Source organism: Bactrocera oleae, chromosome 3 (assembly GCF_042242935.1).
Source record: "Bactrocera oleae isolate idBacOlea1 chromosome 3, idBacOlea1, whole genome shotgun sequence".
NCBI lineage: Eukaryota > Metazoa > Arthropoda > Insecta > Diptera > Tephritidae > Bactrocera > Bactrocera oleae.
In genome coordinates this window covers 60,555,733-60,579,322 of record NC_091537.1, presented here as the reverse complement: position 1 = coordinate 60,579,322, position 23,590 = coordinate 60,555,733, and the positions used below count along the sequence as shown (strand labels likewise).

The following is a 23,590-nucleotide window of genomic DNA, read 5'->3' as shown; positions in this document are numbered from 1 at the left end:
TGATAACGCCACAAAAATTTTGGGGATATATATACATATATTTGAATACTTGAGACAAATATCGTCCCATTTTGGGCCACTCCAGTAAAATAAGCTGCATCCAACCATTTTAATTTACAATTGAAAATCTGATGTTCTGAAAACATATGTAGTTACTCACTTTGCTTTTATTCTTTCCGAAATACAATTTCACTTAAATATAATATAATATTTTAAATTATTTAATGTTAAATACACTTGACTTTGATTTGATATAAAATTTCACTTTTATATATTATAATATTTTAAATTCTTTAAGGTTAAATACACTTGATTTTTATTTGATATAAAATTTCACTTTTTATATATTATAATATTTTAAATTCTTTAAGTTTAAATACACTTGATTTTGGGGCACTTCCGGACAAACTTCGCTGCTACGTTTTTTCCTTTACGAACTGGTGTCGAGAAACGAAAGAGAACCATTCTGGTCTGAACAATCCTTTTTGTTTATTTGGGTGGTGAAAAGATGATGATTGAAGTGTCGGTGTATAGTGTGGTTGGTTAGTTGTACAAGTATATGGTTGTGTTGGTGTGTGATATGGTGTGTTGTAGGTGGTGTATGATGTTGCATTGTGTTATGTTGTGTTGTATGATGTTGTAAGGTGGGTTGTGAGCTTAGTTGTCGCGGGATTAGAAGTCGCATGAACATCCCGGCCCCCCTAGGCGAATTAATTGCCTAGAAGTCTCTGCAACTGTTGCAGAGTGCTCACTACGGCGTTCAATCCGGTTGCCCTTTGCCGCTGGTTGCGATGACCATAGGATGGTGGAGGTGGCCGCGAGCGTGCCACTCTGGATGGCTTCGGGCGATGTATTCTTTGGCGCTGGACGAGATTCCCTTGTTGTCTGTGCCGGTGACTGGTCTGCGTGGTGGAAGGATTTGCTCATCGAGGGAATCGATGAAACAGAGTATGATGCGGTCGTTGGCAATATTGACACGGTCCGTCGGTTATACACTCAAAGGTGGAGTGACTATCTGCCAAGCAAGTCATACAGTGTCCGTGGGCTCTGGCGATCTGTTGGCGTTGAGCGGGCTTCATGCTTTTGAAGATGGTGCACCGCTTCAGGACGTGAGGTCGATGGCATAGACTGCATCGTGGAGGCAGATGCTCATCAAACTGCTCCTCGTTTGCATCCCTGACTGCTGCTGCAGATGATTGGCTGTGTGGTGCCGTGGAGCTTTGCATCCTTGGTGCTGCGATGGGTGGACCAGATGCTCTAGGCGCAGCAATTACGGACCTCACAGTCTTGGGAGCGCTGTGTATATCTTCTACGTCCATTTCTATTGGAATAGGAATATATTAAAATATGGTTTGGCTCATAATTTTGAATTATGATATTTGCTATTTGGTTTGAAAAAAATATATATATATGTATATGTGACTATATATGTTGTGGTTAATTTTTAATCGAGTTTGTTAGTGTTAGATTTGATATACGGATTATAAAACGGTAGTATTTCGAGTTAAACGAATTAATTGTCGGTTTTGATTTTATTTATGCGCTTGTCTTGGCAGGGTTTGTGTAATCGGTTCTTCGGTGTTCGGAAAAAAACACAATTTTACTAATGGTCGAGTTTGTATACCAGTTTGGGTTCGTACGTCTACTATTCTTATGTGACCATCTCGTCCCCGTTGGACCTTTTCAATGCGGCCTAGTCGCCATTCTGTTGGAGGAAGGCATTCATCATGTATGATGACGCATTCGCCCGTATTTGGTTCCTTCTGGATCGTTTTCCACCGATGTCTCTTATGGAGATCTTTAAGGTAATCTTCCTTCCATCTATGGCTGAATTCATGATGAAGTATCCTAATTTTTTCCCATCGGTCTATTAAATTGAGTGAGTCTCCTTCTGCCTCAGGTATGGCGAGAAGTGGAGCTCCTCTGAGGAAATGTCCAGGTGTAAGAGCTGTGAAATCGGAGGGATCTTGCGAGAGTGGTGAGATGGGTCTTGAATTTAGTACGGCTTCTATACGAGCGAGTAGTGTGGTAAATTCCTCATAATTGAATTTATGATTACCTGCCGTTTTCTTTAAATGGGACTTAAAGCTTTTTACAGCTGATTCCCAGAGTCCGCCCATGTGGGGAGAACAGGGGGGTATAAACTGCCAATCGATTCCTTGTGGTGCATATTTTTTAACAATTTCTGGGGAGACTTCTTTAGTAAATTTTACAAACTCTTTCTCTGTGGCTCTTTGAGCTCCGATAAAGTTTTTCCCATTGTCACTCATAATTTTTGATGGAAATCCGCGTCGTCCGACAAAGCGTGCAAATGCTGCGAGAAAATCCGCAGTAGACAGATCCGAACATAGCTCGAGGTGTACTGCCTTTGTCGTGAAACATACAAAGACAGCCACATACCCTTTTCTGAATGAGGAAGACCTTAACATAGAGGCCTTTATCTGGAAAGGTCCAGCAAAATCGACCCCAGTAATGGTAAAGGGAAGAGCAAAATTGCAGCGTTCAGGTGGCAAAGCTGCCATGATCTGCGTGCGTATTTCGTGCTTGTACAATGTGCATTGTTTACACATAAAAATCGTTCTTTTAATTTGTGGCTTTAGGCGCGGTATATAAAATTCTAGTCGGACCATTTGTTGCATCAAGCGATGCTCACCATGTAATGTAAGTTGGTGCAGATATATTAAGAGTAAATAAGTAAAACGGGATTTCTCGGGAATTATAATGGGATGTGCCCGGATTAATCCTTTAGTGTCCAAAAAAGGATTTAAAACGAGAAGTGAGCTTCCCTTATCGAGGGGTCGTCTTTCGACTAACTTTGATTTCTCCCGAATGAAATAGCGAGTTTGTGTATATGTAATTAGGATGACCTTGGCATGTTGCATGTCGGAATGCGTTAGTTGTACGGAAGGATCATTTGTTATTCCTTTAACCTTTTGTTTGAGTCTTCGTATAAATTTAAACATGTAAGCGACTACTCTTAGTGCTTTTGGGAATGATGAAAATCGATGTAATATATCATCTTCATCAGGAGGGATATGAAAGCTTTCAATTCTCCGAATTTCAGGAGCTATTATATTGCGAGCGGGAGACTTTGGCCAGACTTCTTGTGATTCTGTTAACCACGTAGGACCGTTCTACCAGAGTGTAGTGCTGGTGAGATGAAGTGGTTTGCAGCCTCTTGTCCCAAGATCCGCTGGATTATCTGAACTTGCAATATGTTGCCATTGTGTTGGGCCAACTAAGTCTAATATTTGAGATATACGGTTAGATACATAAGTCTTCCAGGTATATGGTGGTTTTTCTAGCCATGCTAAAACTATTTCTGAATCTGACCAAAGGTACATTTTGTGATTGGTTAATTTCAGATGGGTTTGGACAATTGAGACTAGTTTTGCTAACAGAAGTGCACCATTCAGTTCGAGCCGTGGCAGGCTTAGTGTCTTCAGGGGAGCAACTTTGGCTTTGGCTACCAATCGACGTGAAGATATTTTGTTATCATATTCAGTGCGTACGTAAACTGTTGCACAATAGGCCTTTTCAGAGGCATCACAGAAGCCATGTAATTCTACATTATAGTCAGGGTGTTACCCATCGAGGAATTCGAATTTCCGAGATGGTATGTAGATTGTTTGCAAATTGAACCCACTTTGTTAAACGTATGGGTTTTACTTGCTCATCCCATTCAGTGCCGTCTTGCCACAGTTCTTGAATGAGGATTTTTGCTTGAATCATTATTGGCGAAAGCCATCCTGCGGGGTCAAAAAGTTTTGCCACCGAGGAAAGTATTTGACGTTTGGTTATGGCGGATATTGCAGATATTGACTCAATTGTATATGAGAATTGATCTGTTATCGCATTCCATTGAATCCCGAGAGTTTTTGTAGTGCTGGCCTTTTCAAATTTAAGGAAGTTAGTATCTAATAAGTCTTCCCCTTTTATGTTTTTTATTATCTCCGGATGATTTGATGTAATTTTCTTTAGGGGGAACCCGGCTGAATTTAGTGCTTTGATCACTTGAGATAGTGATTCGCAAGCTAATGAGAGACTGTGGCTACCTGATAGAATATCATCAACGTATGTTTGTTTTTGTAGCACAGAAGTTGCTAAAGGCAAATTTGTTTGACAGGTTTTTGCCACTTCATGTAATGTCCTAATGGCTAAATAGGGTGCACAATTGATGCCAAAGGTAACTGTTTTAAGTTTGTAGTCGCTGATTGAACTATTACTTGATTTTCGGAAGACTATCCGCTGGAAATCTTGGTCATCTTTATGTACTAAAATTTGTCTATACATTTTCTCTACATCTCCATTGAAAACATATTCAAACATGCGCCAATTTAGTATTAGCAGCATGAGATCAGGTTGTAATGTTGGCCCTGTGTATAGTACATCATTGAGTGATTTGCCTGAACTCGTACACTTTGAAGCATTAAAAACAACTCGTACTTTTGTTGTGATTTTATCTGGTCTTATTACCCCGTGATGCGGAAGATAAAAAGATAAATATCTACCTTTAGATATTTTTTCATATGGTACAGCTTCTTCCATATGATTGAGGTCAAGATATTCATCCATCACGTTATCATATGCTGATTTAAGCTCGCTTTTCTTTATCAAGCTTTTTTCCAAGCTTAGGAATTGCTGGACTGCTGATATTCTCGAGTGGCCTAGAGCTATCGTTTCTGGAAAGGTGGGCTTGAATGGGAGTCGCACAATATAACGACCATGTTCGTTTCTTGTTGTTGTGGACTGGTAATAGGCTTCGCATGCCAGGTCTTCTTCTGAAGGTTTTGTGATTTGGGGTAGTTCTTCTACTTCCCAGAATTTTTTGAGTTGATTATTTAAATATTCGTTTGAAATATTTTCAACTTGAGTTGTGAAGGAGTTATTTTTTCTGTGACTTGGCCACTTAATATCCATCCAAAGATTGTGTTTTGGGCTAACAATTTATTAGAGATTTTCTCTATACCTTCAAGAATTATTTGAGGTATTAAGTCGCTGCCCAATAATATGTCGATTTGTGATGGGGTATGGCAGTTGGGATCTGCTAATTTGAGATATGAGCATTTTTCCCACTGTTTTTTATTTACTTCATAGCTTGGAAGCAAATTAGTGAGCTGCGGTAGAACAATGGCTTGTGCATCTATTCGTATATCCGCGTTTGGAGAGACTATGGTGATTGGGCAAACTTTATTTGAATTTTGTATAATTCTTCCGCCAATTCCCGAAATTTGGAAACTAGAATTTTTGACTGGCAATTTTCGCCGATTCTGAGCTTTTGATGATATAAAGGATCTTTGAGAGCCTTGATCTATTAATGCTCTTAATTTGAATAAATCTCCTTTATGTTCTATAGCAATGACCGCTGTGGGTAAAAGAATTTTGCTTTCATTCTCTGAATGAAGCGCTTGAACTTTTGCTGCTTTTGAGCAACATGGGTGTTCCTCTTTATTTTCGGGACTCGGGATTTCGGGATTACCTGATTTGGTTGTCGCGACTAGGCCCGTGGTTTTATGTATATGATTTTGCTTCATATTTGTAAAATTGGTTATGTGAAGCAATGAGTGATGTCGTCGTTGACAGTACACACAACTGAATTTGCTTTCACAGTATTTTGTCCCGTGAGAGTTGGACAGACAGTTGATGCAAAGTTTATGTTGTCGGACAAGATTGTTTCTATCTGAAACGGACATTTTTTTAAATTTCTCGCAAGATCTTATATTATGTTCTCCTTTACAGATTTCACATAATGATTGCCAATGGTTTTATTGATTTGACACGAATGTTTGGCTTCTATTAACGTGTCTATTATATTGTGTGTTATTACTGACTTGGGGTTTAAAAAAGTTTTTTTTTGAGTCATTTTGATGACCTTTTGGCTTAACTACCTTTTTATCTACTCGCTCAGCTATTTCGTACTGAGTTGTTAAAAATTCTTTCATTTGATGCCATTTTGGCGATTTCTTTCTTGCCACTAGTGATTCTCCCATCGTAGCAAAGCAGCATCAGGTAGTGTCGCTGCGCAAATATTTACTAGGATAGAGTCCCACGATTCTGTGGATACATTTTGTGTTTCTAACACAGATAAGCAATTAGTCACTGTCGAGTATAGTTTTTGAAATTCTTGGCTGGTTTCTTGTTGAATTTTTGGTAAATTCATTAAAATAGTTATTTGGTTATCTACCAATACTCTTTCGTTTTCGTATCTTTCGACCAGTGCATCCCAAGCCAGATTAAAATTTTCGTCATTCAAAGCGAAACGCTTGACAATACTGCCTGCTTCCCCTTTTGTTTTGTACCTGAGATGGTACAGCTTTTGTGCTCGTGAAAGTTTAGGATGGTTGATATACACGGCAGTGAACATGTCCCGGAAGGACGGCCATTGATCATAACCTCCATGAAAAACTTCAGTATCACTGGTACTTTTAAAAATATACCTGTATCTAGGTTTTCTTTTGAATTTGTAACTACTCTCGGAGGAGGAGTAGTGGCTCTACATGGCCTTAATAAATTTATTTGGTCTAATATCATTGCCTTCGTAGTTTCGTACTGATCGAGGCAGTTTTCATATTTGGCTGACGCCGAAGCTTTAATGTTTTCTGGAAGTTCAGCGTCGTCAGTATCTAATATTGTATCGTACGCTGTCAGAACGCGTGCACATATATTATCTATGCTTTGAGTTTTTAAATTTAGGACTGATTCTGTATTGTCGTTAATAGGCGAAGCCGAAAACCGTGTGCAGTATCTAATAAAACTGTCACTTTCAGTTATGAACCTTGACAGTGAATTGTCTTTGGTTCTTTTTTGTTTTGCACCCTGCTTTGAGCGTGTAGCTTCTGCGGGTGTGCCTTGGGCTTTATCATCATCAGCCATTTTTGGAATTTCTAATGATAGAGGTGTTCGTGGTTTAACCTCTTTTGATTTTTCAGATTGCATTTATAACTCTTTGAATTAAATTGAAAGCTATTGGCTAGCTATTAAAATATTTTTGTATTGAATATTTGCTATAATACGGTTGTAGTAAAAAAAATTTTTAGTTTGCTGATCAAAGCTGTAGTTAAAAAATTTTTTTTAAATATTTGTAAAATTAGTCTGTTGTAATTTTTTTTTTATTTTTTATTTATCGGACAAGTCAATTTATTTTATTAAAATTTATTTCCGTATCATTATTATCTTAAAAATTGCCGAAATTGCTTACTCACTCGCGAATAATTTGTATATTTTTTGTATGTATGTATATTCGTTTTTATTATATGTATCTACATTTGTATAAAATCTACATTTGTTTAAAAGGAACGCGAAAATAAAATTGTTCTTAACAACAAATGTATATATATCTGCATACCTATGTATGTTAATTTTTATTTTCATATGTTTGTATATGCTAATCCGTTTTGACCGTATACTTTTTAGTTATATTGACATGTGTGCATATACATATATGTACATGCATACATGTAACGCGTTTTTGTAAAGTTTTGCTGAGAGTGCCTATATTTATATATATATATATTTGTAAATATATTACTTTTTATGTATATTTTTTAAGAGAATATATAAGAGATATGAGAAGAGTAAAAAGGTTGGGTTGCGGTATATATATAGCGCGGGAAATATGCCAATGTTTAAGAAAATATGTGTACATACATAAATGCCGATAATGTTATTGTTGTTTTTTTTTTTTTCTCTCTGCCTTTGCTTATATGTTCTAAGCGATCCTGCTTGTTGCTTTATCGGCCCAAGGGGTATCGCTGGAAAGTGTGCAAGTCGATGAACTTGACTTATAAAATTTTTTGTACTTTTTCTAGTGGTGTGTTTGGAGACACGAATTAAGCAGGCAGGTATTTGAACAACAGTAATTTTTTTTATTTTTATTTGAACTTTTAGAAGTAGTTAATTTATGTATGTACCATATGATTATGTATGCATATATGTATGTTGTTAAAAGGATGTTACTTGCGGTTAATATTTTTCGCGGCAAAGTTTTAAAGCCCAAAAATTTTGTATTTAAATTATAGGCATTTGCACATATGTATGTATGTATTTCTGTAATATATATGAGTTTTTGTTAGCCTTTGCTTATGCGTTATAAGCGATCCTGCTTGTTGCTTTATTAGCCCAAGGGGTACCGCTGAAAATATCGCAAGTAGGAATACTTGACTTTGAATTTTTTTTTTTTTTTTTTTTATAAAGAATATAACGGTGTGTTTGGAGGCACGAAATAAGCTCTGAGGCAGGTACCGTATAATATATATATATTTTTGTTCTTTTTCAGTTATATCGTTCGGTTATTTATTTCCACCGAAATACCGATAAAACTGTAACTAACATACATATGTACATATGCGCATAAAATGTCTCTATTTGCAAATTAAATCGGAATGGACTCACTTTTTTTCCGCCAAGGGTTTATGGGTAGCAATACTTCCTTTCTCTTCTTTTTTTATTATGGGTTTTTTGTTCTTGTCTCCGGCGTTTTTTCTCTGCGTTACTGTCCTCCTCTCTGCGTGCTTGGTGGATTTAGTTCCCGTGCTTTATGTTGATTTTGTTTCTTAGTTTGTGTTAAATCGCGCCCGTTTTTAATTTTTAGGTGTTTTTGTTTTTTATATATTTTAGTTGGTTTCGCGCCCGTTTGTTGTAATTTAATTTAACCACTTAGTATAGTATGTATATTAGTACTTATGTTTTGAAAAGATTTCACTTTTTTATTTTATTTTTTTTTTGATAGGTGCCTTTCAAGGAGGCTCGAAGGACCATTTAGTTACTCACTTTGCTTTTATTCTTTCCGAAATACAATTTCACTTAAATATAATATAATATTTTAAATTATTTAATGTTAAATACACTTGACGTTGATTTGATATAAAATTTCACTTTTATATATTATAATATTTTAAATTCTTTAAGGTTAAATACACTTGATTTTTATTTGATATAAAATTTCGCTTTGTATATATTATAATATTTTGAATTCTTTAAGTTTAAATACACTTGATTTTGGGGCACTTCCGGACAAACTTCGCTGCTACGTTTTTTCCTTTACGAACTGGTGTCGAGAAACGAAAGAGAACCATTCTGGTCTGAACAATCCTTTTTGTTTATTTGGGTGGTGAAAAGATGATGATTGAAGTGTCGGTGTATAGTGTGGTTGGTTAGTTGTACAAGTATATGGTTGTGTTGGTGGGTGATATGGTGTGTTGTAGGTGGTGTATGATGTTGCATTGTGTTATGTTGTGTTGTATGATGTTGTACGGTGGGTTGTGAGCTTAGTTGTCGCGGGATTAGAAGTCGCATGAACAATATGTACCAAGAGAAAATTATTTTTCATACCTTGCACAAGGTATATTAAGTATGCCGGTAAATTTGTAACACCCGGAAGGAACCTTATAATATGTATAAGTGATCAGCGTGACGTGCTCGGTTGACTTAGCCATGTTCGTCTGTCTATATGTATATACGCGAACTAGCCCCTCAGTTCTTAGATATCGAACTGAAATTTTGAAAATGGTCCTTTTCTCCCCAGAAGCTACTCATCACATCACATCACACAAACTGAACAAGTTCTTGTATGGAAACTTCTAGGTATTCTAGCTTCGGTGCAACCTAATTTAACGTTTTTTTTGTTTATTAATCCTTTATAGCGAAGGTAGATAGTCTGTTATTGGTCCATTAAATATAAAATAGATTTGTTGATTACTTTAGCGAATAACTTTCACTAGATATAATTTCCGTTATATTACGTTTTGGATTTTAGAAATCCAACCATAAATCTTGTTATTGGGTCAAAGTGTATTCCACAAAGTGAAATAAGTATTTTACTTACGCTTATGTATAAATAAAATTGTAAACAGTTAATGGATTTGTTTATATTAACCCGTTTGTGTTTTTTTTTATCAAGAACAATATGAAGTCACTTGCTTTACATACATAAACGTAAATATACAGGTGTACCTGTATGAATGATCGCTTTTTTTGTGAAGTAAAAAAAAAAATTATTCGTAGTATTGACCATTGATTTTTACACATTTCTACCACCTTTCTGGGAATTTGTTATACCATGCCAATAGAAATGTTCGTCTTTTGAACCAAACCAATCAGACACCCAATTTTTGATTTCTGCTTAGGAGTCGAAGTGCTGCTCAACCAATGCGTGTCCTATCGATGAAAACAAATGGTAATTGGAAGGGGCCAAGTCTGGAGAATACCGATTTTGCTTTGTGTACAGGTGCATTGTCGTGTAACAAATTTACTTTGCCGTGTCTACTGGCCCATTCTGGACATTTTTTGATCAATGCATGCTTCAAATTGATCAATTGTTGTGTGTTTTTCGGTTTTCTATTGTCTTTCTTTCAATTCTCGAGGCACCCACTTTCCACACTTTTGGATTTTTCCCATAGCTTTCAAACGGTTGTCTGTTGTGCAACATTTTACATGGCTGCCATTTGCGTTTGACTCAAAGTATCTTCTTCATCCAATATTGCTTGCAGTACGGCGTCTTCAAACTTTTTTCGTGATCTTCCACGTTCTTCATTTCTCACATCCAAAACCTTTATCTTTTAACCGTTGAAACCATATCTTGCATGTTGCTTCTGATAGAGCATGATCACCATATGTCTCGACAGCAATCGATACGACTCTGCAGTTTTATTCAAATGGAAACAAAAAATGAATGCTTTCCGCAAATCAACACTTTCTGGTACAAAATTTGACATTTTCAACTTGTTTAAATGAGTTTAAACTCCCTCCTCCAAGTACACCACTCTACTCGGAAAAAACTGGCGCACCCTAATAATGCCCACCACATACTCACCAATACACCACACCAGATGACACCACATAGGACAGTACAACACACCACAACACCGCGCGTGTACATCACTAGCTAACAAAAGGGATGATCAGCGCAGCTTTTTCACCTCTTTCGACGGAATAGCGATCCTGCGCGCAACTCTTCCCATCCGACTCGTTTCGTACACTGCGCCGCGTCAACACCTCACTTTCGCTTATTAGACCGCTAATACAGCGATCCACGTTGCTGAGCGCCACATGATATTTTTCGCAAAACCAGACTCGTTCCGCAACCTTATTCAACATATCAACGATTCCGATAGACATCGTTCCACCGTAAGAGTAACCTTCGCCTTCATCAACTTCATTTTTGGATATAAACGTCACGACAACAATCCCGCGCGCTTCGGTCAATTTAATACGACACCGATGCGCTACTTTGAACAATTATACACTTACTCGATACATTTACTTGCGGTGTTATAAAGTTCACTGACCCAAAAATATATAATATACATATATGTACACACAATACATATGTACATGCATAGCTACATATATACATATTTTAAAATAGCCAACTTCAAAACAAAAAAGAGTTCACCAATAGCCTAACACAAAGGCCTAACAAGTGCAGTAAAATAAAAAAAAAAACATATTAACAAACGATCTTAAATAAAGTGCGTCAAAACACAAACAAAAAAAGTGGTTCAACAAAATAATACAACACAAATCGAGCGCGAAAACTAAAATACCTAATTGCATACGATGCTCTCAATTGCATTAGAAAATATAAATACATACGCACAAACAATCCGTGCATACTTATGAACAAAGTGTATTGATCTCTTCAACGAGCTCTCAATTTCACGAGCACATAAATATATATTAACAAGTCCGTGTATTAGGGTGTACCTAAATACATCAACATAAGGACATAAAAAATATTATTGAATTAAAAGTGCGATTTTTATCAATTAAATTAAATAAAGCAATATTCAAAATAAAACCACAACAAAATAATATCGCAAGTAAATTCAGTTTACACTGAAAAAATAAATAAAAGGTTATATATTAATAATTCATTGAAACATTATATAAATAACATAACAAAAATGGTTAATGGCGACAAAGGTCAAACTACACCTGTAGGAGCTACACGCTCAAAACAGGTTGCCAAATTCATTTCTGAGAGTGACAGATTAACACGATACTGCACTCGATTTTCATCTTCACCGATTCAAGACATCTCTGAATCGTTATTGGAAATAAAAAAACAAAATTTTGACAATTTTTGGACTCGTCTATAAACGGCTCATGACGCCCTAGTAGATTATGACAATTCAGATCTACCACAAGATTTTAAATCATCGGCTTACGCGCTATACGAAAACTGCTTAGACCAGTACGAAGAAACAAAAGCTATAATTTCTGATCAATTTAAGCTAATAAAAGCGATTGCACCTACTCCACATCCGAGAGTTGAGCCACAAATTCAAAGTCAAGAGGCAAGTTCAGGCATCCATCTCGAGATGACCGCATGTGACACAGAAATATTTTATGGAGGTTATGAAGAATAGCCGTCCTTCCGGGACATGTTCACTGCCGTATATATCAACCATCCAAAATTATCAAAAGCGCAAAAATTGTATCATCTCCGATACAAAACTAAAGGTCAAGCAGGCGCAATAGTAAAACAGTTCGCACTAAATGACGACAATTTTAATTTGGCTTGGGAAGCTCTAAAATCCAGATATGAAAATGAAAGAATATTGGTCGATAACCAAGTAACGACACTAATAAACTTCCCTAAGATTCAAAAAGAAACCAGTGATAAGACTACAATCCACTGTTTCAAACTGTTTGTCGGTTTTATCGACACAAAATATTCCCACAGACAGCTGGGACCCTATACTGGTAAACATATGCACTGCCGCATTTCCAGAAAAATCGTTACTTTTATGGGTGCAATCGCTCTCATCACGAAAGAAATGCCCCACGATGCAATAAATTAAAGACTTTCTAACTACCCAGTACGAAATCGCTGAAAGGGTAGACAAAAAGCTAATTAAAACAAAAATTGTACAACACGACCTAAAAAGAAGCTTCAATAGACCCCAAGCTAGTAGCAAAAATAAATTAAACAGAAGCTTCTACAAATCTCAATCGTTTACATCCGAACAGAACAATCATACGTCATGCGAACTATGCACGAGAGGGCATAAACTACAATCTTGCGAGAAATTCAAAAAATTAAAAATTGTAGAAAGAAACCATTTCGTGAGATCAAAAAAATTATGTACAAATTGCTTGTCACATGCGCATACATATAAAAATTGCAAAAGCAAATTCAATTGCTTATATTGTCACAAAAGACACCACTCAATGCTTCATTACAGCAAATTTCCCATATCACCCCAAAGAAGCGCTTATACAAAAAGAACCACAGAAATCCCGAAAATTGCCAAAAGACACCAAGTTGCTCAAAGGCACAAAACACTCAAACGCTACACAGCGAAGTACAAAATAGGGTATTACCCACAGCAGTCATCTCCATCGAACATCGAGGAGAACTCTACAAACTTAGAGCCCTAATGGACCAAGGATCACAACGATCTTTCATAGCGTCTAGGGCACAAAATAGGCTACAACTGTCAACAAAACAAGCCAACTTTGAAATTACAGGAATGGGCGGAAGAGTAGTTAAAAACTCTAATAAAATCAGCCCTATTACCCTAATTTCCCCCCAAGCGGATAAGAGAATTAAAGCAGAAGCTATAGTCTTACCGCAGCTCACAAATATGCTTTCAAGCTATCATATAAATATCAAACATTGGGAAAAGGTTTCACACCTTAAACTAGCAGATCCCAACTGCAACACCCCCGCTCAAATAGACATTATATTAGGCAGCGATCTCATACCTCAGATAATACTCGATGGTGTTGAGAAAGTTTCAAACACACCATTGGCACAAAATACCATTTTCGGTTGGATCCTAAGTGGACTAGTTACATAACCAGTTTCCACATCAACAACTCAAGTTGACGAACATTCCAAAGAATCGCTTAATTCACAATTAAGGAAATTTCGGGAGTTAGAAAAACGCCCCCTCATAACAACCCCAGAAGATCAGTATTGTGCATACTTCTACAAAGCCACAACTACTCGATCAAATAATGGCCGGTACGTCGTACGACTACCACCAAAGCCACAATCTTCCAACACTACGAATTGGCACAAAAAACCTTGTCAGAGTTTCTTCTGACAACCCCAGTGTTAAAAACACAAATATATATAATTCAACCAAATCATCGAGATATATTACTAAATCTTCGAAAAAAAAATTTGTTGTACACTAATTTCCTTAAATTTAAATAGGGCAGTACTGATCAGCTTTCATATCCTACTGAGTCAATATCCGCATTATCCGTAATAACATTTTTAACGATATTCGAATCTCCCGATTCTTGACCACAATCGCCCACGTCCATACATAATATCGTTCGCAGCATAGTTGTCCTAGAAAGTCGAAAAATCGACACCTATCTTACTATAGTGGCTTATAGTTGCCTAAATTTTCATAATTATGAAACAATTATAAAATAAATGTAAGGGATCACCATACTCCCAATGTGATACATTGACGCACCTAGACTTACAGAAAGCAAAGGTCGCAATTATCGCATCGATGTAAGCGCTCCTCATATGGGTGGTTAATAGGAATCAACTATAAAAAGATATCCTCCTGCTTCAAAAAAGTAGATGTATACTGCAAATATAAATATATTTACCACATTACTAACTTGAAAAGAAGCCGTTCTCAATTCACGGCCAATCACTGTACTCTCGCAAGAACCCTCTAATTTCTCTGAAGAATTTTCTCAAAGAAGCACCCATCTGGCCATATCTGAGCCAGGAGTGGAGTCGCTAACCTTAATTAGCCGATGGTAAAGAAATTTTAAACAAACAATACACATAATAATATTATAAAAGAAACAACGGAAAATACAATAAGTACGAAATGCGACTACAACCTTATATACCCGCAAAATTAAGTTGCTTACCTTAAAGCACTTACATGCACATCAAAATGCGTACAAAATATGTTCTTAAAACCAAAGCCGTTTTATACACACAGAATATGGAGATATCACTACTTCATCACCGTGCCCTCAGCTATTCCATCAGCAGTACGCCGAAATACAATCAACAGCACATACGTGTAATGCAAGGCTAAATATTCGCCTAGGGCGCCCAGGATGTTTAAATGAGTTTAAACTCCCTCCTCCAAGTACACCACTCTACTCGGAAAAAACTGGCGCACCTTAATAATGCCCACCACATACTCACCAATACACCACACCAGATGACACCACATAGGAAAGTACAACACACTACAACACGGCGCGTGTACATCACCAGCTAACAAAAGGGATGATCAGCGCAGCTTTTTCACCTCTTTAGACGGAATAGCGATCCTGTGCGCAACTCTACCCAGCGATCCACGTTGCTGAGCGGCACATGATATTTTTCGTAAAACCAGACTCGTTCCGCAAACTTATTCAACATATCAACGATTCCGATAGACATCGTTCCACCGTAAGAGTAACCTTCCCTTCATCAACTTCATTTTTGGATATAAACGTCATGACAACAATCCCGCGTCCGGTCAATTTAATACGACACCGATGCGCTACTTTGAACAATTATACACTTACTCGATACATCTACTTGTGTAAAATTAATTTAAAACAAGTAAGGAAGGGCTAAGTTCGGATGTAACCGAACATTTTGTACTCTCGCAAAGTCAAATGGTATACTCGTTTGAGATTTCTTTGTGGATTGACTGATATTTTCGGTAGAAGGTCAACTATAGGCACTGGGGCCCACATATTTAGTACTTAGAGGCTTGAACAGTTTTGGTTCGATTTAGACAATTTTTGGCCGCAAGGTGGCATACTTTAATTGCATTATAATATAATCATTGTTACCTGATTTGCATAGTGGAAAGTGAAAGAATCAGATGGAATTGAAAATGGTGTTACATGGGAAGTAAGCGTGGTTGTAGTCCGATTTCGCCCATTTTCGCACTATGACATAGAAACATAAGAAGAACGTTATGCACTGAATTTGGTTGAAATCGGTTGAGCAGATCTCAAGATATGGGTTTTCACCTAAAAGTGGGCTGTGCCACGCCCACTGTCTTATTTTGAACGCGGTTCCTATAAAGTCATCTTATACCATCTCAGAGATAAAATTTAATGTCTCTGGCGTGTTTAGTGCTTGATTTATCGCGCTTTTAGTAGTTTTTAACAGTACCGTTATATGGGGAGTGGACGGAGTTGCCACCCGATTTCAACTATTTTCACAATGTCAATAGAAGTGCTAAAAACATTTGCTTCTAGTGAATTTTGTTATTATAGCATAAGCGGTTTGGGAGATATACACATTAAACCTATTAGAGGCGGGACCACGCCCACTTTAAAAAAAAAAATTTTAACTGCAGATGCCCCTCCCTAATGTGATCCTGTGTACCAAATAAGAGTCTTGTATCTTATTGCGGAGCTTAGTTATGGCAAGTTATTTGTTTTTGATTAATGGCGTTTTGTGGGCGTGGCAGTGGTCCGATTACGCCCATCTGCAATACCAACCGTCTCACGGTACCATGAAACATGTCTACCAAGTTTCATAAAGATATCTCAATTTTTACTCAAGTTAGAGCTTGCACGGACGGACGGACAGACGGACGGACGGACAGACAGTCACCCGGATTTCAACTCGTCTCTTCATCCTGATCATTTATATATATATAACCCTATATCTAACTCGATTAGTTTTAGGTGATACAAACAACCGTTAGGTGAACAAAACTATTATACTCTGTAGCAACAGGTTGCGAGAGTATAAAAAAATTAAATCAAATAAAGTGTATACGTCTAAAGCGCTGTCATTTTTCTTTGTGAAACTTCAATAGGGGAATGTAGTTGGCACCCTAATTATTCACAACTCAATGAAAAATATGATGTTTGTTTAATGACTGTAAGGTTATTGAATATGTTTGACAGATGTCATGCCAACTAAAAAAAAAAAACAAGTAAGGAAGGGCTAAGTTCGGATGTAACCGAACATTTCATAGTCTCGCAAAGTTAAATAAGTTAAATGGTATACTCGTTTGAGATTTCTTTATATATTTTAATAATTAGAAGTAGGAACTGTTGCCTTAGTTATTTACATTCACAGTGAAAATAATTAGAGCAATTTGTAAACTAAATTTACTCAAATTATGAGAAATCGTTCTTGTGTTTTTTGTATACGCTTATAATTGATTTTATATAGAATGCATTACAACTGTATTGAGAAGTATGAAAAGAAATCGTTTTTGGACAATGAATAACATTTTTTATTTATTATATCGATATTATTATACATGTTTAGCTTAAAAATAATAAATATTAACAACTTTAAAAATTATATTAATTTGTATATAATATTTACAATATTAAACATAAATTTTTAAAGAGATTCTTATACATATATCCAAATTATATTTATTTTCTCCTTATACTATTTAATTTCTATCATATATTTATACAATAATGTCATATATTAGATAAAGTAAAAAGTTCGTTCGGTTTTTATTGATTTTTCAAAAGATGATAACTTTGTGTGCATTTGTCCGATTTAAGTCAAATATGTGCCGTTTTGTTCATAAACTTGTTGCCAACGAGATGCCAACTTCATTATACCCCTCTCGTAGAAGGCTGCGTCCCTATTGGCAAAAAACTCGGAGAGCCAATTTTCACAGGCCTCTCTTGAGGCTAACTTCTAACCATTAAGCGCGTTCGCCATGGACAGGAAAAGATAGTAATCACTTGGTGCCAGGTCCGGACTATAAGGTGGGTGCATTAGGACCTCCCATCCGAGCTCCCGGAGCTTTTGGCGCGTCACCAAAGACGTGTGTGACCTGGCGTTGTCCTGATGGAACACAATTCGGCCTCTGTTGATCAAAGATGTCCTCTTCTGGATGAGTGCTGCCTTCAAGCGGTCCAGTTGTTGGCAGTAGAGGGCCGAATTGAGCGTTTGGCCATAGAGGAGCAGCTCGTAGTAGATGATTCCTTGCCAATCCCATCAAACACACAGCAAAACCTTCCTGGCCGTCAATCCGGTCTTGGTCACCGTCTGGGCCTCCCCGAGCTTTGACCACGACCGTTTGCGCTCGATGTTGTCGTAAGTGACCCATTTTTCATCGCCAGTCATAATCCGCTTCAGAAACGGGTCGATTTTGTTGCGATTCAGCAGCGATTCGCAGATGGAAATTCGGTCCATCATGTTTTTTTGCGTTAGTTCGTGTGGCACCCAAACATCGCGCTTCTTTTTGAATCCAAGGTTATGCAAATGGTTTCAAACGGTTTTCTGGCTTATCTTTAGTTCCTCAACAATTAAATAAGTGCTCACGTGACGGTCTGTTTCTACTATTTTCATGATTTTATCGCAATTTTCGACGACAGGCCTCCCGACGCGTGATGCATCTTTGACTTCGAAATTACCGGAACGGAACCTAGCAAACCACTTTTGTGCTACACGTTCGTTTACAGTATCGGGCCCATAAACTAAAATAATTTTTTCAGTCGCTTTGGCTGCTTTTTCGCCTTGATCGAAGAAAAATTGTAAAATATAGCGAATTTTCTCTTTGCTGGTGTCCATCTTTGACGAGCGCTCACAACGTACTGAGTCAATCAACCGAAAAACTTTTAGCGCGAATAAAGAAGTTTTCAGCGCCGTATAGTATGACATGATGCGACACGTAACACTAATACTATGGACAATAACGCCATCTCTTAGATAAAAACCGAACGAACTTTTTACTTTACCAATAAATTAACAAATTATACATATAATATAAATTTTCTTAATTAGATTATTTACATATTTTTCTTAAAATTGTCTTAAAAACTACTGTCAAAATTGCTATACCATTCTAATTCGATTATATTTGGAAAATAAAATGAAGAACTATTGCACTAAGTCTGAAAACTTTAGTTCGAAATAGAGACACTAATACTGTCATGATAGCTGTGTACTGTCTCAAAAGTACAATAGTTGCAATAACATGGGAGGGATCCATGTTTGAAAATGCCCAATCTATTTGTGTACCGGTAGGTGTTGTTGAATATTCTACACCAAGCAGGGAACTAAAGTTTTTTTCTCAGAGCAGATTTCCTATTGTAGTCCCTGCAGACATTAAACAAATGTTAAAATCTCCAACAATTAACACATTTTGATTGCATAACTTAGAAGAAACGACTTCCTGAAGTTCTTTAAATCTCTGACAGAGTAAGCTGAATTTCTCTATAGAACCAGAATATTAATATTGAAACACTTAAACAAAACCACTTTTAAAACTTTGCGGCCTGAATAAATTTTCTTTACAGCCTTTGGTTCTATAGAGCTAGCAATACTATGCTTTGCATATATTATAATGCCCCGTTTATTTCTGTTGCTTGTTTCCGTGCTATCTATCCTCAGCTCGTTAATTGGAGTAAATCCTGGTATATCAAAATTTTCGCAAGGATAACTAAAAATTTCTACAAAACATAAAATATCTGAAGATAGCATCAAAAAGTCACTTTTTATATCATTAATGTGAGCATGAAGACTCTGAACATTATGGAATAAAATTTGACGTCCTGATGTTCGGGAAGTCATAAAATTTAAACATGTCAGAGATTTATTTGTGTTCAATTCCCTCAGTTCCCTAAATACAGGATCCGATTCAGAAAATTTGTTAGGAGGAATAAAATTTTCTATGATGAATAGACCTTCTGCAGTAGTAGCTCGTCTGCAAGCGACATATTATATTATATAATATATTGAAGCTCTAGGCATTCTGGGTCGAGTATGAACTACAACTTTATAATATGTGGAACCCTGACTTTTATGAATAGTTATTCCCTCAGCCGGAACAACTGGAAACTGATTTCTTTTAATTGAAATTTGTTCGGTACACTCGGTTTGAACAGCTGCGTTGACAAGAATAGTATAAGAAGGCGTGGTTCTTGCACGAGAAATTTAGACCAATTCCACAACAGAAACACTTCATCACAAAAACTCCAGCTAGCATATATAGCTTCCGATCACCTGTTATAATTTTAGCGCCAACAAGTTTGGCTTGAGATCTAATTAATGATAAAAATTTTAAATTTCTATAAATCAGAAGGTGAGGGTTTTACTTGTTTTCTTCAAGAGTGTGAAGTAATTTTAATGAAGGTACTGCATCTGGGCTTAGTCGTCTTTAAAGGGGAGATTCTTTTATTTCCTTCGCCTAAAAATGTAGCCCACATATTCTTTTACAAATAGGCTTCAATGAGTTGTTTTGCACAAGCAGCATCATTTTATTTTTTTATTTAAAAAAAAAATATTGAATTTCGTTTTGGAATTTGTTTACTTCTGAATTTAAAAATTTAAATGTTTGGATAAATATAAAACGGTTCGATGAAATATATGTCATGAAAAGTTTCAAAATTTAAATTTGCAGTATATCAAACCATTTATTTCTCTTGTATCCTTCAGAGTCGTAATTTTAGATGAGCCGTCTTCTGGATTAGATGTTGAATCACGTCGTGAGTTATGGGACATATTGCTTAAATTAAGGAAACTAAAAGCCGTTTTGATAACTACGCATCACATGGAAGAAGCAGAAGTGTTGGGTGACACAATCGCCATATTAGCTAATGGTCGTGTTCACTGCTCTGGGTCACCTTTAGAACTGAAACGGAAAATTGGTCAAGGATACGTACTAAAATTATGCATAAGTAGAGATCAAATTAAGGATGAGATTCTACAAATAATTCAGCAAAATATGCCTGCCTCAAAAATTTTGGTATTATATTCGAAATATATTCAAGGTGTTAACTGAATTTATTTCTTTTATGATTCTTTTGATAAATTCAGACCGTAGTGCCGCCTGCGCTGCACATTAGCTTGCCATATGAAAACCAGAGTGAATACAGCAAAGTACTACAACAATTAGAGCGTAGGCAGAGGGAGTTGGGTATTAACTCAATTTCTATCTCCGATGCTTCGCTGGAGGATGTTTTTCTAAAGTATGTATCTGATTTTGTAAAACTTTTTAAATTGTTAGATACAATTAATGGTTCTAAATAGTTGTTTATCTGAAATTGACGTTGTGGATGGTATAGGATCGGATAAAGAATGCCCTACGTACACACCGTTTGAGACACCGAAATTTCAAATAAGTTGGAAAGAGCAATCAAAAGCCGTTTTTTATAAAAAATTTATATTTGTTAAAAATCAATGGGGTAACACTTTGCTAATGGTAAGTTATCTAGAACATGCAATTTGTTTTTCTTTTATAAAATATGTTAATACAGGTCAACAATTTTAAATAATCGTATCCTTATTGGTCTCACAGCACTTTTATTCTTTATTAAGAGTAGTTTTACAAAAATTTTCGATTTAAAAAGTATTAAATACAAACGATTGAATTGTTGTAATGTTTATGCAAACCCTGTCTCTGTACACCAACTAACGGGATGTTTTGATGGTGTCAGACTATAGGTATAAAGTTGCAAGAAGAGTTTAGGCGGTTAATGAAAGTGACAAATTTCAAAATATAAACCGACACACCTGATTCAAAATAATTCTAAGTTTTTTCTTCTTTGTAAAAAAAGAGTCTTATTTAATGGATAGTTAGTAAGGCTATTGCTATTATAAGGAAACACAACTTTTATTGTTAAATATGCACTACTAAATCATGATTAGGGTTGTGAATTTTTTAATTAAAAAACTGTTTGGGGTAAAAATAAAATGTTCCGATTTTTAATTAAGATTTTCGGGATTATAAAACCAAAAAAAATTAATTTCAATTTAATTCAATTATTGTTTAATACATTATTTGCAACCCTGATCAAAACCTGATCATGATTCTTAGCATTTACACCACCATATCACCTCAATAAATGCAAGGCTGTATTCACTGACTTACCTTTACAATAAGCGTGTTGCGTGCCAGTCTATTAGCCTTTCATAAGTTTTCAGTAAAAAAGAGGAGAGAATGATAGGTCCAAAGTCCTTGGCCGTGACGTGGGAGCTTTTACTAGCCTTCGGGATGAACGTAACTCTGACTCGCTTTCAAGCCCCCGGAATATATCCCAGTCTTATGCAATTCGCATAAATGGATGCCAGCCAGTTGCATGACACCTTAACAGTTTGAACGAGTTAATCGTCACAGTGAGCCGTTCATCCAGAAGGTCGGCAAAGGCCGCACAATCCTCTTGAAGCACACCGAGAGGTACCTCTCCAGGGGATGTATTGCACAGAAAGTGAGCATCATGTAGCATCCTAAGTGTATCTTCACTGCTCAAGGCTTACTTTCCATTTACATCCTAAAGGACTCATGACAACCCTCTACATTTTCGCAGAAGCTTTTCCATGAAATCCTCTTGGCCTTTCTTATCTCGGACTTGTATGTTGAGAGTCCCGTTTAATATAACGCCCAATCGTCAGTTAAGGCACTCTAGCGGGCCTTGTTGAATAATGTGGTCCACCAGAGGGGTTTTGACCTTAGGTGTTTTCAGTGAACAGGAGCTCTCCAGTACAGCTATACACGCGTGCAATTGCGTTCGAGGTCAGGGTGAAGTCGAAAACCTCTTCTCTGCCCGCAGTCAAAAAAGTAGGAGAATTTCCTCTATTACAAATACACAAGTTTTCGCTTTAATGTAATTAAAGAGCGACTCACCTCTATTATTAATCTCCAAACTGCCCCAGATGCTGTGAATTGACGTCGGAACCAATGATTACTCTGGTTAATCTTCGTGACGCCTCAGCTAAGGTTTACCTTAGCAATAAGGGAGTTGGTTCCACCTCATCATCATGTGGCATATATGCTGAGATTAGCCAGAATTCTCCGGCGTCGCATTATATTTTTGCAGCCACTACATAAGCGTTGCTAAAATTATATAAAAGAATTAACGTTAATTCATTTCGGACTAACATACAGGCTCTAGTGCTACATGCTTCCATGGGCGCTAGCAGCTTATGACTCTTCGACCGCAAGCCAGAGATGGTGTTATTACTCAGCCGCGGTTCCTGGATCAGGACGATATCGGCTCCGTCTTGTTCCAGACGAAGCAGTAAATAGGCGGAGGCCGCCTTTGTAGGTTAATCTGACGGAATCTAATCCTTCAGACTCCGCTTCAGAAGAGATAGTACAGCGCCCGCCTCGTGTTCGACCCGCACCTTCCCAAATAGCCGTTTAAGACTGAGGGCGAAATCGCCCCCAGAACTCGCTATGTCCGATATGACCGGGTTATTTTCCATAGTTAGTCGTTTGACCAAGCACTGATATATCAGAATCAGTGCTTGCCGATAAATTTCCTCGGTTCGCTTTAGTCTTATTACCCTCCAGTCATGCGTGAGTAGTGACGGGTTGCAATATTTTAATATTTCCTCAATTTCATTTGCGGAGAAAGGTTCTGCCAGTAATCAAACGCGAGCCCTAGGGCATAGTGGAAGGTCCGCTTTGTCCACAGCCTCTAATCTGGCTCCCTTCCATACCTCCCTCAGCTGAGAGACTGCCTCCTTATAGAGGACCGCTGATCGTTCATCGGCACATTTGATGAGCTTGTGAAGCCCATGGTGCCATCCGGCACTCTCACACTTTGGGCCCTTCACTCAGCACCCTCCTGGCTCACTCGAATGTGTTAGCATACTGCTTAGATACCTGTAGAGCCTCTCATGAGTCTAGCAGAGGCTAGTGCTAGCAGTTTCGCCGCGTATAAA

The 23,590-nt window shown here is 37.0% G+C and overlaps 1 protein-coding gene and 1 pseudogene across 1 annotated transcript in view; one reads left to right on the top strand and one right to left on the bottom strand.

Annotated features, from left to right (window-relative positions):
- Positions 1-23,590, top strand: part of Eato (Engulfment ABC Transporter in the ovary) — a 34,044-nt gene that overhangs the window by 5,199 nt on the left and 5,255 nt on the right. The window contains exons 11-13 of the mRNA XM_036356745.2: positions 20,360-20,669; positions 20,741-20,892; positions 20,954-21,125. Coding sequence (XP_036212638.1) covers positions 20,360-20,669; positions 20,741-20,892; positions 20,954-21,125 — 634 coding nt within the window. The remainder of the gene's footprint in view (positions 1-20,359; positions 20,670-20,740; positions 20,893-20,953; positions 21,126-23,590) is intronic.
- LOC138856252 (uncharacterized) lies at positions 176-1,544 on the bottom strand (annotated as a pseudogene).